Genomic DNA, 17661 nt, shown 5'->3' with positions numbered 1-17661 from the left:
GTTGCATTCTTGCATTGCTTAGAGGGAGCCCCGTACTCTAAACCCCTGGATCATGACTGACATTGTGAGATTCTCAGTCAGTCATCTTCACCATCATGGCACCAGCTGTCAGCTTCCTGAAAATGTCAGCTTTGTGCTCACTGAAGGAAGAACATTCTTTTCAGTCATAGTAAAAAATTTGGAGGAATAACGTACCCTTGGATACCTAAGTTTAAATTTCAGAGTCATTGCCATTTTTTTTGGCAGAGGTCTGGCAAAGAACAAAAAGAAAGTTGTCAAAGAGGCTTCTGAAGGCCTCTACAATTCAGCTTCCTTGACATCTGGGTATTGTATCTGTGTTCCCCCCAGATGAAGGGAGGAATGATGAATCTGACTCCATGGTCTCAGAAGGCTAATTTATTATTTTATGATACTATATTATATTAAAGAATGCTATACTAAAGAATACAGAAAGGATGCTTACAGAAGGCTGAAAAGAAAATAATGAAAACTTGTGACTCTCTCTAGAGTCCTGACACAGCTTGGCCCTGATTGGCCAATGAGTGAAAACAACTCACAGCAGAATCCAATGAAACAACCACCTGTGGGTAAACATCTCCAAACACATTCCAGAAGAGCAAAACACAGGAGAAGCAAATGAGATAAGGATTGTTTTCATTTTTCTCTGAGGCTTCTCACCTTCCCAGGAGAAAAATCCTGAGCAAAAGGATTTTTCAGAAAATGTGAATGTGACACCTGGGAAAGAAGATGGACAAGAAGAGCTTTCAGAGCTGGATGAGGCATGTGGACAGGAGGATCTGTGTCACACTGTTCCTGGCACTGTGCTGCCACCACTCACAGCCCATCTCCATGGGCAGATGCCACCCCTGCTGCCAAGGGGATGAGGAACAGCTGTTGAAGGACTGTGATGTGACAAAGCAACCAAATGCTTTATCCACCTCTGGGCCCCAGCGGCACATGGGTGAAGGCAGGGCTCAGATCCACCACACCTGGGAACAAGAGCCTACCTCTGGCAGCTGCAGCAGCTGGATCACCCTGATCCAGCACAGCACAGCTGATTCTGTGTGTGCCACACATGAACTGAGTGAAGGACAACCAGGAGATCAGTAGTTTGCTTTGCTTCTTTTCACCTTATTAAAAATCTGGACAGTTGAAACCCACTTTTTGTGAGAGGAGTCTTTAATCAAACAGGGCTCCATTGCATAAGAGCTTGATGTTACAACAAAAGATGCACAAACCAGTGAACCATCCAACAATTTAGTTTTGTGATTTTCCACCACTGCCTAAACAAACAGAGCTAAAGGTTTGTGACAGCTGCTTATGTTTCCACTATCCCTTTCAGGATCTCAAAGTTCAAAACCACATTCTAGAGAAGCAACTGGCAGAAGGAAATTATTTCTAACAGCCCGTCCACAGAAGAGGCCCCATGTTATTATTAATTACTCATATTGCCATAAAACCTAATTGTCCCAGCCAAGAATAGAGGCTCACTGTGTTCATTCAGCACAAACAGGAGGGCAAGGGCAGGCCTTGCCCCAAGGACCTTGCCCTCTACAAACTCCAGCTCCAAGCTCCACATTAACCACTGCCAGCTCTGCAAGAAGCCTCATCTAGTGCTCAACACACCCCAGGAGATTTTAGCTGGCCTGAATTCCCAAGGAACTGCAAAAGCCTCACCTCACAGATTTAAATGAAGATTTCCCACATATTCCCATCGTAAAGGTCATCCCACATGCTGGATCTCACTACAGTAAAGCCTGTCACTTAATTTTTCCCCATGCAGCAATAGGAACAAGGGGTACTTTGTGGGGTGAGGCTACCCACAGACAGCAGGCAAGGAGAGGCATTCCTTGCAGGGACAGGTGGCTGGAATTTGGTTTCTCCCACCAGCAATGAACAACTAGATGTATGGAAAAAGCAAAGGAAAAATTAATGGTCTCAACCAGCTGCTGGGATTAGTAAATGCTGATGTGAAAATCTCAGTCCCAGCAGAGAAGAGTTGTGGTTCAGGAGGAGGTAAGTGGGAAGGAGTAGGAAGACTGTAACAAATTGTGGGATGGCAGCCAGGAGCAGCTTCCAAAGGGGGAAAGAGCAAAGCAGAAAGGGCAGCTGGGGGTGAGAGATGAGGATGTATTCTGGGACCCCAGTTACTCTACAGGTACTCGGGATCAGCAGAGTACGTGGGAGAGGGACCACAAAGGGACCCTACAGGGGACAGGGTGCTCTGATGAGGTGCTGATGATCTCTGAGGACAAGGGCTTTTGCCACTGAAACACAGCCAAATAATGAACTGAGAAACCAAAGAGGTTCATCTGAGTTTTTTTTTTCATCCTCGTTTTTCCTTTAGCTTTGTTTGTGATAAAGTAGCAAAACTACCTTAACACCATTCCTAAATGGCCTTACTGGTCACCCTGGCACCAGTGGAAGACACTGCCAGTCAGTGAGCACAGGGCACTTGACTGCTCTTGCTTTCTGGCTGACTGGCTTTTTTAAATGGAAGGATTTGGAAGATAAATGATTGGAATGAATCTGTGAAAATCCGTGTTCTCCTTGTGGTTTAGTCAGAGATTTTCTCTGAAAATATGGCTGAACAACCTATCCCACCACAGCTTCTGGACCTCTATCACTTGTCTGTAAATCCCCCTTATTATTCCTTAATACCAAAACCTTGACTATTTCCACAGTAGTGTAAAGTCCTACTTCCACAGTAAAATCTCTATTCTTCTATTTATACACCTGCAACTCCTTGTGCCAGGCATTGCAGAATCCCCAGGTGTTACTGTCATGCAATAAATAACATTTATCCCACCCTGCTGGGACTCAGTGTGCCAAACTGCAGCTCACTGAATGAGCAGCACTCCAAATTTTCAGGCTGTTTCTGATTTCCCTGAGTGCAGCCTGTGCTGCCATAGGGTAACAAAGAACTAGATCTGCTTACCAACAAAACCACCTTTGAATAACTACAGCTGGCTTAAGTTTATGGTTTTTTGCATAGTATTCTGTGTGAAAGTGGCATTTTTCAGACACACACGTGTGGCATTCACATTCTCTGAAAAAAATCCCATCACCCAGGATTTTTCTCCTGGGAAGCTGAGAAGCCTCAGAGAAAAGGAAAACAATAATTATCTCATTTTGCTTCTCCTCTGTTTTGTTCATGTGGAATGTGTTTGGAGACTGTTTACCCACAGGTGATTGTTCCATTGGATTCTGGTGTGAGTTGTTTTGACTCCTTGGCCAATTGGTGCCAAGCTGTGTCAAGAATCTGGAACGAATCAGAGTTTTCATAATTATCTCTTTAGCATTCAGTAAGTATTTTTTCTGTATTCTTTAGTATAATGTAGTATTCTTTAATATAATATAGTATTATAAATAATAAATGAGCCTTCTGAGAACATGGAGTCAGATGCATCATTCCTGCCTTTGTTGGGGCATTCCCTGCAAATACAATACACACAAGCAGTGGTTAAATATTGCAGTGGACTTTATTTCTCCTTCCACTAAAGACCCCAACCAATGTCAGTGTCCCTGGAGGGCTGGATGTGATACTCTGGCAGCAGCCAAGGTGATGCTGACTCACTCCCTCTGGCTTTTCCCTGCATCCATCCAGTGCCAGTGCTCTGCTAAGTGCTTGACTATTCATTACACTGCCACTTGCAAAGCTGCAATTCCTTTCTCCACAGACAGCACAAACCATCGGACTGCAGGCTCCTAAAAGTATTGCTTATCAGATTTTGGATGCCTTTTCAAGGGGTAGATTACTTTCTGCTACAAAAATAACTGATGGCAGGAGAAGAATCTCTGCTGCTGGGTTTTGGGGCAGAATTCAGGATCCACTTTCCCAAACTCACTTCTTCACTGGAATATTTGACAAGCACATCCTTGAGTGATGGCAATGAAGCAGCAGCTCTCAGTACCCAGCCCAGCATCACCTGGGGGTGCCAACCTCAGGCTCTCACTGGTTCAGAAACCAGGACCCACATTTCAGGAAACATCTTCCAACTGAGTGACTTTTATAGAATAAAAAGTGAGCACAGCATGGTCCCCACCTGCAACTCTGCCTGTTATACCCAGGGAAATGGTTATGTATACCCGAACAAGGCTCATTTTAGGTTTAAGTTATTGCACTTGCAAGGAATGCCCTGACAAAGGCAGGAATGATGCATCTGACTCCATGTTCTTAGGAGGCTAATTTACTACTTTATAATACTATATTATATTAAAGAATACTATGGTATACTATACTAAAGAATACAGAAAGGATACTTACAGAAGGCTAAAAAGATAATAATTGAAAACTTGTGACTCTCCAGAGTCCCAACACTGCTTGGCCCCAAGTGGCCAAAGAGTGAAAACAACTCACAGCAGAATCCAATGAAACAACCACCTGTGGGTAAACAATCTCCAAACACATTCCACATGAGCAAAACAGAGGAGGAGCAAAACAGAGGAGAAGCAAATGAGATAATTGTTGTTTTCCTTTTCTCTGAGGCTTCTGAGCTTCCTAAGAGAAAAATTATGGGTGAAAGGATTTTTTCAGAGAATGTGAATGCCACATTAAGTGTCTTCCCATCAGTCTAATCTGCTACAAAAGCAAATTCAACAACCATAAAAACACAGGCATGACTCTGAGTGTCTCTAACATCAGCCCAGGGAACTATGAGTAAAGTACTTTTCAATCACTAAAACTATAATCAAGGTATCACTGCATTTTCTGTTCTTGAATAAATATCTTTCCACAAGCAATTACACAGAAAATACTTTAAATTACAAATCACAATGAAGTATTAAATAACTACAAAAATATTTAAATATTTAAACCAAAATTTTTAAAGCCAGGAGCCTATGCATATATCACAACAACCACTCAGGTATATGATCTGTAATTTCAAAGTATGTGGGCAAAAAGAAGTCTAGAAATACAGGTTTCACTGCAAAGCTGCTCAGCCTGCTTCATAAAGCAAACCCAATGTTTTCCAATACAAATGAAAAATACAGACTTTGGGGACAAATTTCCAAATCTTATCTAAACTTGATAATTCAGTTCTGTTACTTTAATATGGATTTTATTTTGTGAATATAAAGCACCTAAGAACCTAAAGCACCACTGTGACATTAAATTCAGCACATATGGAAAAAATGTTGTCCCTCAACTATTTTGTTCCAGATTTGCTACTATTTTTAACAGCTGAGCTTATAGCATCTTAAGTGAAAGTTTTGTTATTACCAGATGGCAACCCTCAGCCCTTATCTGGCAGAGAAATGAAAAGCTTACCTAATGCCCAAGAAATGGAATTACCTAATGCCCAAAGCAATGTACTCCTGACAATGCCACGAGACTCCATCTCCCTTATTGGTATACACAGACAATTATTTTCCATCTAAATTCTGTTCTTCTTCTCTAATGTTATATATCACACTGTTTATTTCACAGAGTCTTTGGTACCATATCCTTACAATTTACTTGAAAATTTGTCACCAAGGACCCAGATTTATGACTGAGATTTTATGGATTAGTAATTGATCTAGTGCACATTTTTAGCTTACTGCAGATGGAAGACCCATGTCAGCTGAAAACGCTTTCCTTCAGATTTCTGCTGTGCTCTGTGTTTGGCTGTGGGGTTTTTTTCACCTTGTTCTCACACATTTGGGGCTGGTCAAGTGCATGCACATGAGCAGCCACAGAAGTTCAGCAGACTTATGACAACTCACTGAACTGCAAGAACAAGGTCACATGCTTGAGACACAATAATTATAATTATGCCAATTCTTCCCACTTTGATGGGAAAAAAATCTGAATTCTCAGTTTTTAACACATTTTATCCCTTGCATCTTGATGACAGTGCTGTTTGCCAGCAGGTGGTAGGCAGAGATTCAACAATAAATCATTGTTCCCTTTTACCTTTGACTTACCCATGGAGGCAGGACTTCAGCACTGGTCTTTCAGTCATACCTGCTATAAATGACCCTTGGGCAGAGCCCTGAATCAAGGGTATATTGTTAGAGATAGCATTCTTCACATGGGATGATTAAATCCAACCTTTCCTAACTGTCTGTAGGTGGGAATTACAAGCAGTTAGCAAAGAAAGAAAGGACAATGCAAATGTTCCCTTCAATTAAACTCAGGTGAGCTCTGCATGTCTGCCATTGCTGTGCAGTCACCTGGAATTATCCAGAACTAAGCAAAATTTTAATGCTTTGTAAAAACTCTATGAGGTATTCAGGGTATGACCAAAACTTTTCCTACTCACCTAAAAATAAAATAAATTAAAAAAAAAAAAAACAAAAAAAAAAAATTAAAAAAACCAAGCCCCACAAGCTTGTCTTTATTAATACCATTTATTATAGGAACTACAAGCTACTGAGAGCCCATATTTAATAAAAAGAATCACAGATTCTAGTGGCTTAGCCATCAAATAGAGAACCATAGAGAACCAGAGGCAATGACTACAGAGGCACTTTAACCCAACTCAACTGTGAGCTCTCCATCTGCCTCCAGACCAAATGCTCCAGCTCTCTTAACACCCAAATGCCAAAAGGTTGAGAGTTGGACCTTTCTGGGCAGGGCCAGGATGCAGTGCAGTTTGGCATCCTGCCTTGTGAGTAGACAATACTCCAGTCCTGAGAACACAAAATCCAAGTCATACTGTGCTCATGTTTGGCTAAGAGCCAAGCTTTTATAAATTAATTTTTTCACCAAGCCACCTGTTCCATTTGCCTGACCCAAATTCCTATCTTTATCCTTAAAAGTCTGCTTTTGTCTTCCTCCTATCTGAGCTTTACAACTACTAGGAGCTGGGTTTCCCCCTCTAATTATCCAAAACAGAAGTTAAAACTGCAGCTATTATCAGCTTCCAGCTTCCTCAGTGGGAATCAGTCATTAGGCAGTGATGACAAACAGCAGCACTGTGCAGCTCATTCTCAGTACACTGACATTTAAATCCATCCAGAGTGACTAAGGCATCCAAGGAAAGCCCCTTTGGTGCTGACAGACTACAAGATTTGTACTTGACAGAGCACAAATCAAGTGCACAGCACTGGCCCTGCCACCTGTGTGTCATCTGCGAGCTCTGAGAGATCACAGAATTTAAAAAAAACAAACAAACACAGACTGAAAAAACCCAAACCACCAGGAAGTAAAGTTCATATAACTTAGCTGAAACGTCCCCAGAGGTGACTGACTGAAGTGAAAGGTGACCAGCTCTGCTAACTGAGGATGTCTTTGATGCTTCTTGGCTCAGCACAGTGCTGTCTCCATCAGCTGGGGAACTACTGGGCGTGTAGAAGGGTTGAAACAGTGCAGGGGTAACTCAGGTGTGATTCAGGGCAGCAAGGGTGTAGAGAAGGTGTGGCAGCACCATGTGGATAATGAGCCCCATTCCAGTGCTGATCAAAAGGTCTGAGTGGGTTATCTAAACTCACTGGGCATCAGCTGTCTTGTATGGGCTTAAACAATTCCAGAAACCATATAATTATTTTTTTAAAGGGGGTTGAGTTTCCTAAGGCCTAATGGGAAGGTGTCTCCTTCCTTTTCATCCACACAGCCAACCTGATTTTAAAGCTGCCCTAAAAGTGATCTTTCCAAGCATGATTCTAATAGTGAGGTGTTACTATGATATTTTCTGAAAAATTCCCTCTGGCCAGTATCTTCTGCTGGGAAGCTAAGAGGCCTCAGAAAAGAATGAAAACAATAATTATCTGATTGCTTCAGAATGTGGTCTGGAAATCATTTACCAACAGGTGCATCTTTGATTGGTTCCATGTGAATTGTTTTTAATTAATGACCAATCACTGCCAGCTGTGTTGAACTCTAAGCTTTCATTATCATTCTTGCTAAGTCTTCTGATGTATCCTTTCTCATTTTTAAAACAGTTTTAGTATAGAATTTCTTTTAATATAACATCATAAAATAATAAATCAGCCTTCTGAAAACACAGAGTCAAATTCCCATCTCTCACCTCATCCTGGAGACCTCACAACACCACAGTGAGGCGGCTACAAAGCAGAGTGGACAAATCCTTGGTTGTTTCATTTTCAGTTCATGCTAAAACAACCTTTCAAAGTATTTTGAAACAACATTTCTAGGAGTCCTTCATGTCCTTACAATATCTGAGCATAGTATGGAAGGTATAATCTGCCAAAAATTGTCAGATTTCTTACATTCACACAATGACAAAAAGGCTCTTTAATATAAAACAACCAGTTCCACATCTTAGAGAGCAGCAAATGAATACCAAGGAAGATATAGGGCAAAGACTGAAAAAAAAAGTGAAAGTACATAAACCATCACGAGCAGGAGACAAGAACTGCACAAGAATGAGAATCAGGCTGCAGACAGAGAGGGAGGAACCCCAAGAGAGATGAAGAAAATGGGACTGGACACATTTCAGTCTTAGTGAAAGCCTTTTGGTGTCTCATAGGTCTGTCCCAAAACCATAGATTTAGGACAGCGGCCTGCTCCTTCTTTTAACTACCAAGTTAATTAAACTTTGATAGAGAAAGAAATTCAGAAGCATAAATATTATAATCTCAAAATTATTTTTAATACTACTCTCTGCAGAGAAGTAGAGATACCAACAAAACACTAATCTGCAACCTAGCTTAATTTCTACCTGCCTAATTCAGCTTTAGGCTCCTGCCCTTGCTCAGGCACATTTTTCACCTTCTGACTAGTTCCAGCTACTTCCATCCATAGCTGGTCTGTACTCACAGTCTGCATTCACAGCACAGTACAAAAAACTGCTGGTTTCTCCTCATAATTATGTGCTGTGAGAGATGCAAGTGATAAAGGGACAAAGGGCACATTCATGTCTCTACATGCTATATCAATTCCTCTAAATTAGGCAAATACTCTCTCTCCTCCCACATCAAATGAGTGGTTTTGATTTCTCAAGGAAATGAGGAAAGAAGAAGGCTGTGGAAGTCACAGAAGGAATGTAAGACAATTCAGCAGAAATGAATACATGCTTTTCAGTCTCTGTCATTATAATTTAAAATCATCACTCCCCCCAAAAAAACAATACAGTGCAGAATTGTGCTGAATTAAACATTACCCCCTCAGGTATCAGACAAAGGGAAGGGAAATTTATAACAGAGGCAAAAGGGAGGCAGGAGCAAGTGGTGATTTGGATTTTACTGTCATTGTCCATGTGGAGAAAACACTGATACAGAAATGTAAGAGAATGAGGTACTGAAGAAAAACCACATTCAATCTCAAGAAGAAAGCTCTTCTTCTAGAAGCCCTCAATACAAAACACATGATCCTGCATGTATTTTCCTCCCACTACCAACTGCATAAGGTATATAAAAGTTGCCCAGGTGCAAATTCACTCTGACTTTGAGAATGCTCCTCATTTTACCATGATGAATGCTCACAAATTACTGTTTTATGCCAAATCCCATTTTCTCCACCACTGTTTTGCCCCTCTAGCACTTTCAATAAAGCCAGGTGTTCACCCTGAATGCTGTTGTGCACACAGACTGCACACACACACACCCTCAAAAAGAAAATCCACTAGGCAACACAGAAGGAAAGGAAAAAGTATTTCACCTCAAGGAAGGTCAATAGATGCTAGCAAATTATTTCTTCTCTAATCCACTATAAAAAGGCCTAATTCCAAACAGATGGGGACCTTCAGATTAAAATCTGTCCTGTGACCCCCAATTTTACATTCGTAGGCCTTACACAGGAAGAAGTTCATAATGATAATGTGTGGCTCACCCATTAACACCTCAATCAGTCATGTTAGATTTGGTACTAATCCGGTACTAATTTCCTAGAAAATCTATGGAAAATTTACTTTTCCATGACATAAAATCCAGTTGTTACTTCCATTTATCTCTGAGGAGTTCAACCCAGATGACTGATTCAATCAGAATTGCTCAGATTAGAAAGAGATTTATTTGAAAGAATAAAATGAAAAAAATAATTTAACTATTGGGAGAAAACAAACTGAAGATTTAGGTTTATTTTGTGAATATGTGAGCCCCCAAAGCTGAAAGCTTACCATCCCTGCTAAAGGGCTGGCTACCACAGGAGGACTAATACTGCATGTTCATCTGTACTGGCTGCTAAGGATAAAACACAATTAACTGAGAGCAACTGGGAATACAGGTTCCTGTATACAGGTTCCTGGAAAAAAACCCAAAAGCTTCATCTACATTTTTCTTTGTGTGCTGCCAAAGCTCCAGCAGTAGTTCTAATTTCCCCTAACATGATTCCAGCTGCTTATGTCTTCTGTAGGCTAATGCACAGGATTCATTTCCTCTTGGAGGAAGCAATCCTGATGTAATTTGATGAGCATCTCCCTTAACACCAGTATCCCCCTCTTCCCTCTGTATTCACTCTTCTCCTCATGCTAACCTTTAGGCAAAGGTAAAACAGTTTTTGGGAGGTATTGGGAATCAGATGATGAAACCAATCTGGGTTACAGACAGCAAGAACCCCTCCTCAGTTATTTTTAACTGAGGCTAGTTTCCCACCCTGCTGTGACAGTATGAACAGTTGCACAGCTGAGAGCCAGAACAGGGGCAGGAATGGCAGAAGGAGATGTAGGATTGTCTTGCTGAGAGATGAGCACAACCAACTCCGCCCTTAGTAACCCCAGGTCACTGCAGACTTAGTAACAAGCGAGAGAAAATGAAATTCAGGCACAAAGTGAGGCTGTGGGCCTGCTGACAGTCACTGTTTCCAGGCAGGACATGACTGTGCATAGGGTAACTCACAGCAACATGCCACTCGAATTTAGCTGTGCACAGTGGGCACCCTTAAGAGACTTTGCACTGCTCAAAGCCCCTTGCTGTTTGCCCCCTTTCCCCCCTAGGGCAACCTCCTCTCACAGCAGGACCAGCTCTGCACTCACACCAGGTTCCTGAGGGCTGTGTCCAGCTGGGGCTTGAAAAGTTCCATGGAAAGAGACTGCATGACCTCTCTGGGCACCCTGTGGGACTGCCCGTGCTCACAGGGAAACAGATCTACCTTAAATTCAGTCTGAACCTCTGTAGTTTCAATTCATGTCAGTTATTTCTTGTCTTTCCACCCTTCACAGAATCACAGGATGGCTGCAGTTGGAAGGCACAACTGGAGGTCAGCTACTCCAATCTCCCTTTCTCCAGGGAAGGAGATTCCACAACCACTCTGGGCAACCTCTTCCAGGGCTAAGTGACCCACACAGCGAAGAAGTTCTCCCTCATGTTAAGGTAGAACTAGCTGTGCAACAATTTCTGCCCATTGCCTCTTGTCCTATCACTCAGGACCACCAGGAAGAGCCTGGTCCATCCTCTTGACACCCTCCCTTTAGATACTAGTGACATTGATCAGGTCCCCTCTCCTTTGTCTCTTCTCAAGGCTGAACAGCTCCAGCTCCCTCAGCCTGGCCTTGTAAGAGAGATGCTCCAGTCCCTTCATCATCTTCGTCACCCTCTGCTGGATCTGCTCCAGGAGCTCCGTGTCTGTCTTGTCCTGAGGATCCCAGACCTGGACACTGCATTCCAGATGTGCCTCCCAGGGCTGAGTAGAGGGGCAGGATCCATCCCTCCCCCTCAACCTGCTGGCAATGCTCTTCCCAATGCACCCCAGGACACCACTGGCCTTCTTTGCCACAAGGACACTTGTCTGGCTCATGGACAGCTTGTTGTCCAGCAGGACCCCCAGGTCCTTCTCTACAGAGCTGCTTCCCAGCAGGCCCAGCAGACACTTGTCTGGCTCACGGACAGCTTGTTGTCCAGCAGGACCCCCAGGTCCTTCTCTACAGAGCTGCTTCCCAGCAGGCCAGCACACAGCCAGGTGCATGGGTTATCCCTCCCCATGTACATGATCCTTCACTTGCCTTTTCTGAATTTCAGGAGGTTCTTCTGTGCCCATCTGTCCCATCTCTGTCGAGGTCCTTCTGGAGGGCTCACAGCCCTCTGGGGTATCAGCCACTCCTCCCAGCTTTGTGTCAGCAGTGAATTTGCTGAGGAAGCATCTGCCCCTTCATCTGAGTCACTGATGAGTTAAAACAATACTGGACCCAATACCAAGCCCTGAGGGACACCACTAGTGAGAGGTCTCCAACTAGAGGTAGAGGGCACTTCCACAAAATGCCTGGCTCTGACATCTCAATACACTTTGAGGTGGACATGCTGATGCTGAGTCCCTCACAGCCCCCTCAGCCTCTCCTCACAGGGCAAGCTCCTGGCTGCTACAACTCCTGGCCATCTTGGTTGTCCTTGGCTGAATGCAGTCCAGTTTATCCATGTCTTTCTTGTATTAAGGGTGCCCAAACTGGATGCTGTTTTTTAGATGTGGTTTAACAACTGCCAGTCTGGAAGTGATAACCACTTCTCCCAATTTACCAGCTCTGCTTCTGCCACTAAAGGTCCAGGATGCTGACAGAATTCTCAGTGTCAGGACACACATCACTGTCCAACACTCAGCTTGCTGTCCTCGAGAATTCCCAAATCCTTTGCCACAGACCTGGCCCCCAGTCAGTCAGTCAGTCCCCAGCCTGTAATAACTGAATGTGCTCCTCTCTGAGCTGGGTGCTGGGCAGCACAGCCTTCCTGAGTGACACAACCTGAGCAGGCATCAAGGACAAAGTGGTGAGATCAGGATGAGATGCCCAAAATGCTTCGCCTCATCCAACGCAAGCCCACAGAGCTGCCACTGGAAGGAGGTGTAAAGATATACTGAGATGGCAGCAGTTCACAGCTCCCAAGCTCCATATTTGGAACACATTCAGCTGTGCGGAGAATTTAGAACATCTCAGTGCAATTTATGAGCTGCTTCACACTTTCCTAAGCATCCTGTGATGCAGATGGGTGTGTATAAGAATCCACATTTAAGAGGGCTATATTTGGGATACTTTTTGGGAGGAGCCTCCCTCTCCTCCAGCCTTTTTGGATCCAGAGAAGTCCCACCAAATGTACACTTCAAAGATGGAAGAGGCAGAGGTGATGCAAGCAGCAGGAGGGCGAGAGGTTTTGGAGAACAGTGGGGGAGCTGGAGAGGCAGGGTCACTTCAGCAGAGGAGATGGAGCTTGAGTCACCTGTGCTGAATCAGTGTGAGGAAGAGCAGAACACAAAAGAAGCAGCCAGAGAGACCTTCAGCTCTAGTCCTCAAAAAATCCTTTCAGATCAAGGATTACTCCTGGATGCCCTATTAGTAAACCAAGTACTTCATGATCATTGATACAACATTTCTGAGGTAAAGAAAACAAACACCTGCCAAGGACAGGGCTACTCACCACTAGTCTGGTTTCCAAGCATTTACCATGGATAATTTGCTTTTAAGTAAAGCAAGCACCAAACTGCCTGGAAATCAGATATCCAGTGCCCTGTGCAGCCCAGAAGAGTTTGTCTCCATAGAATGAAAGAAATGAAAAAGCCAAGAAGCCAAGAGAGATATTGCCTAAATTAGTCAGTCAAGGAGAGGAACAGCTGCCATGTTCATGATCTGATTCCCAAAGAGAAATCTCTGCTAGGATTTCCAAAGCCTAACTCTTGCAGAGTTGGACACCAAAGCTTTCCATCCCCATTTAATCATGAGAAAATGTGACTGATAATTCTCTGCTTTAAAAACTTTATGGACCACCAGTGTCCAGTGGCTGATCAGAGAATCATGGAATGGCTGAGGCTGGAAGGGACCCCCATGCTAAAGCAGGGACAGCTACAGTAAACAGGCAGGAAGATCAATATGAAGCCATTTTACACTTCCATTAAAAGAAACAGAACTAACAACACACATTACTCTTACAGCAAATGCAATGTGAACATGTAAGAGCAGATATAATAAAACCACTGGAAGATGCTTTACATAAAATATGATGACAAACTCCCAGCTCAGCAAGACAATGAAAACAAGCTACCTTCAATCCCATGGCAAATAGCAAGTTCTTGACTCTGAATTTTGATGGACTGTAGAATAAAAGGCACATCAGCTAAAGTAACATTGGTAAGAGAGGCCCTAAGATGACAGTGTTTCACCAAAGATCTAAAATTCTACTAGACCGAGATGTAATTGACTAGAGAAACATCATTTTCAGACTGAGAAAAAAAAAAAAAAACAACCCAAACCCTATGAAAATTAATAAAGCTTTAAGTAATAATAGTGGTTTTGCAGCATGAATTTATCTCATGGCCCAAAACATCAAAATCTTGGGCTAAAGCAGAGACCTCTTAACTCAGCAGAAGAAACATCAGAGGTTACCAAAACAATTCATACTGCAGGGTGGACAGCATATATCCTGTATACAAGTATTAATATTTAATGTAATATATTGTAATTTGCTTTTACTTCAACATCCTATAATGGCCTTAGTTTCCCATTTCACTCTCCAATGATGGAAATTATTGTACAGCAGAGGTATTGCCATTTATATGGAAAAGGACTGCTCAAGTCCACTGGAGGTCTGGATTGCCAAGGAGGATAGGAGAAATCCTCAGATCCCAGTCTGCCAAAGCATGGCTGAGTAAAGTTAAAGATAGGCAGCTGTTCAACTGAGTAATAAATACAATGAGGTCCTAACAACAGAACACCAGCAATCAATAATAAAACTGTTAAAAAATTAAGACTTGTCTCAAAAACAGTCAACCCCAGTAAGTGAATCTGTTCAGAGACGGTCTGCAGAAGGAGAGGAAATTGTCCTAACATGATCCTGGCCACCCTCCTGCACCTGCTATTCCTTGGGAATGGACAAACTGCTTATTCTAGCACAAATCTGAGGCCTAGCTTCCATGCTCCAATATGGCCTCACAGAGGATGCAAATGCAGTGAAGTAAGAGCACAGCACGGATTCCTGCCTGTCTGTCTGTCTGTCAGTCTTGGCAATGTCCTACCACTGGGCAGCACGTTCTTGCAAGGGCCTGCTGGAGGAAGGACACAAAAACCTCCCCCACACATTTTGGATGGTGCTTTACTAAACCAAAAATGTGTCTTTGGACTTCTCTGCCCCCTTAAGAGCTTTCATTCAGAACCCTACAGCCCCACATCTACACTCCACAGGACAATTTGCCTGAACTACCTGAATTCTGCCTCACTGGCATTGCTGGAGGCACCATTTGCTTGTGTCTCACCAGTACAGCTTTGGCTTGTGCTGAGGGAGCTGTCATCATGGAGGTGCTAACACAGAAGCAGAAAACAGATTACAGCAACAGCAAGGGCTAAGAGAAAATTCTCCTTTGCAGAGTGCATGTGCAGTAAGGATCAGTGTGGTTTCTGCTATGAAGGTTAAAAGAATAAAACAATTGCTTGCAGCCTAGGTAGGGGATAGAAATGCCCTGCCTGCTGCTAAGGAGAGCTCTGGAATTGAGAGCCCTGGGTCTGGATTGGAAACTGGAAAAGCTCCACTCTTGCCTGGCATCAGGCAAGCCATGGGATTTCTCCTGTCCAGCATGAAGGCCTGGCCCCACAGGAGATATTCTGGGCTGCAGGGCATGCACTGACTTCAAGAGGTAAACAGGAAGAGAGTCCGTGCCCATCTTTGATTTCAATTAATTGCATTGGTTGACTAATCCCTCTAGTTTCATAATTTCAAGTCAATTCCTTGCACTGTCTCTCCTATCCATGGCCATGTGCCATCCTGGCTTCTCATCAGTCTTCTTTTGTACAAGATCATGGTGGGATAACAGCTACCTGCAGCTTGCTTATCTCCTTCTTCATCTTCTTCTTCTTCTTTCTTTCCCTAGAAACTGCATTGCACTGTCCCCTTTTCATTCTGTTCTCTGCTACTGTCAGGTCATTTCAAACAGCACTGCCTTCATGCCAGTGACAAGTTATCTATCTCTATCCCTCACTTTGTAATTACTGGTTTCAAAAGTCCTGAGCCTACTCCATAGGCTCAGGGGGCCAAGGAGGCAGAGATCAGGTTTAAGGAGACCAACAGGTTTTTCTGAAAAACAGCTTTATTTTTCATATTGAAAATAAAATGTTCTCAACTCTTCTGGACACTGAACCAAGTCTGTGGCTTAAGTCACTTACCTGCAAGTAAAATGAAACCCTTATTTTATTAAAAACACTTTCAAAAGGGCATCAGTTAGTACTCTAGAGAAGAATATAAAGAGAAGTAACCTGAGTTTTTAAGTGTATTTCCTCTGTATGGAATATGTTCATGGTTCCCAATAGAAATGTCATTAATTCTAACAGAATTTCTGCACATTCTATAAAGCAGGGGGCTTTTTGTTTTCTTTTGGGGTTTTTTGTAGAAAAAAAAGATACATTGTAAATTAGGAAGAATATCTGTCGGATGCTTTACCTTCTGTTTACAAAACCTAGTCAGTTACATTCTGAGACGGCACAAAAACAGCATGAGGTGCGGAGCTGTGAGTGCTGCATACGTGTGCACACAGCCCTGCCGTAGCTCCCACGTACATGCACTGTTACCAGCCTCAAGTTACTTCCCTTAAGGATGAACATAGGGACGGGGATGATTTTTTGGAGCCAGTCATGTTTAGTAGAGCTGACAGGCAAGGTGTAACACCCACCTACTTCATACTTGGAGTGTTACAAAAACACATTCGAAAGATAACCCCAAATCACTCCTCCAGTCAAACATTTCACCCTTTCAGCATGACGCAGAAGTTTAAATTCCACTGATGGGTGACCTCGAGAGTGCTGTATATCCGCCCCCCCTCCCAATGGCAGCGGTTCCCCTCGCTGGCAGACTAAAGCGGGTCTATAAATAACTTCAAAAGGAATTGTCTCTCTCCTCACGCACTGCAGACAGCTGTTTACAGAGATCCCGACTCCTTATGCACTGCGTTGGCCCAGCTCTCATCCCACTCTTTCCTCTGCTCTTCCTAAAAAACCCTTGGGCGATGCGGCGCAGGTAGGACGGGGGACCCTCCCCTGCCGCAAACGCCAGTTCCCACAACTTGAGGGAGGGCTGCTGGAGCCAGAGCGCGGCCCGGGGGAAATGTCTCAGGGCAAGGGGGTTGCGCTCTCGTGTAATCCGTCCTTAAGCTCCACGGTCCCGGCTGATCCCCGGCCCCGGGAATCCCCTCCTCCCCGGCCCGGAGCGGAGCCCGCAGCCGCTCGGGGCCCGCGCAGCGCCCACCTGCAGGGCCGGGCAGGGACACGCGTGGGGCGCCCGCACCTGCCCGCAGCACCCGGCCGAGACAAAAGCCCGGGCTGCCTCACCTCCTTCAGCTGCTCCAGCTCCTGCTTGAGGCCGTCATACTCCGCCTCCAGCTCATCGTACTGCTGCTTGAGGGTGAGCTTCTCCTCCAGCACCACCAGCCCATACTCCGCCGCCTGGATCTTCTCGTGGGTCGTCTCGGAGAGCTCCCGGGTCAGCCGCTCGATCTCGCTCTTGTAGTGGTCGGCGCCCTGCAGCACCTCCTCCGCAGCCATAGCCCCGCCGGCACTACCGCGCCGCCGAGCAGGCAGCCAGGGGGCGGGCGCGGCCGAGGGGCGGCACCGGCACGGCCGGCCCGGCCCGGGGATGGGGGTCGGGGCCGCCTGCGACAGCCGCCGCCACCGAGCGCGTCCGCCCCGCCGCAGCCGCGGCCCCCTCCTCCCCCGCCAGCCGCCCGGGACGCGCCGAGGCCGCGCTCGCCTCCCCCGGCCCTGCGGCGGCCCCGGCGGCGGGCACGCCTGGGCTGGCGAGCGGGCGGGCGAGCCCCGCTGCCCGGGGAGGCGGCGGCGCGCTGAAGGCCGGGGCGGCGAGCGGGGCGGCCGGGAGCGC

General features: G+C 44.8%; 1 protein-coding gene across 7 annotated transcripts in view; it reads right to left on the bottom strand.

Annotated features, from left to right (window-relative positions):
* BICD1 (BICD cargo adaptor 1) overlaps window positions 1-17327 on the bottom strand; it is a 172327-nt gene extending 155000 nt beyond the window's left edge. For all 7 annotated transcript variants that reach the window (XR_009274745.1, XM_058804698.1, XM_058804692.1 and 4 more), the window contains exon 1: window positions 17115-17327. Coding sequence is in view for 6 of the 7 variants with exons in the window: in XM_058804698.1 (XP_058660681.1) it covers window positions 17115-17327 (213 nt within the window). In the remaining variant the exon portion in view is untranslated. The remainder of the gene's footprint in view (window positions 1-17114) is intronic.
* Window positions 17328-17661: the final 334 nt, after the last annotated feature.

This window comes from Ammospiza caudacuta, chromosome 5 (genome assembly GCF_027887145.1).
Source record: "Ammospiza caudacuta isolate bAmmCau1 chromosome 5, bAmmCau1.pri, whole genome shotgun sequence".
Lineage (NCBI taxonomy): Eukaryota > Metazoa > Chordata > Aves > Passeriformes > Passerellidae > Ammospiza > Ammospiza caudacuta.
This window is presented reverse-complemented; position numbering and strand designations above follow the sequence as displayed.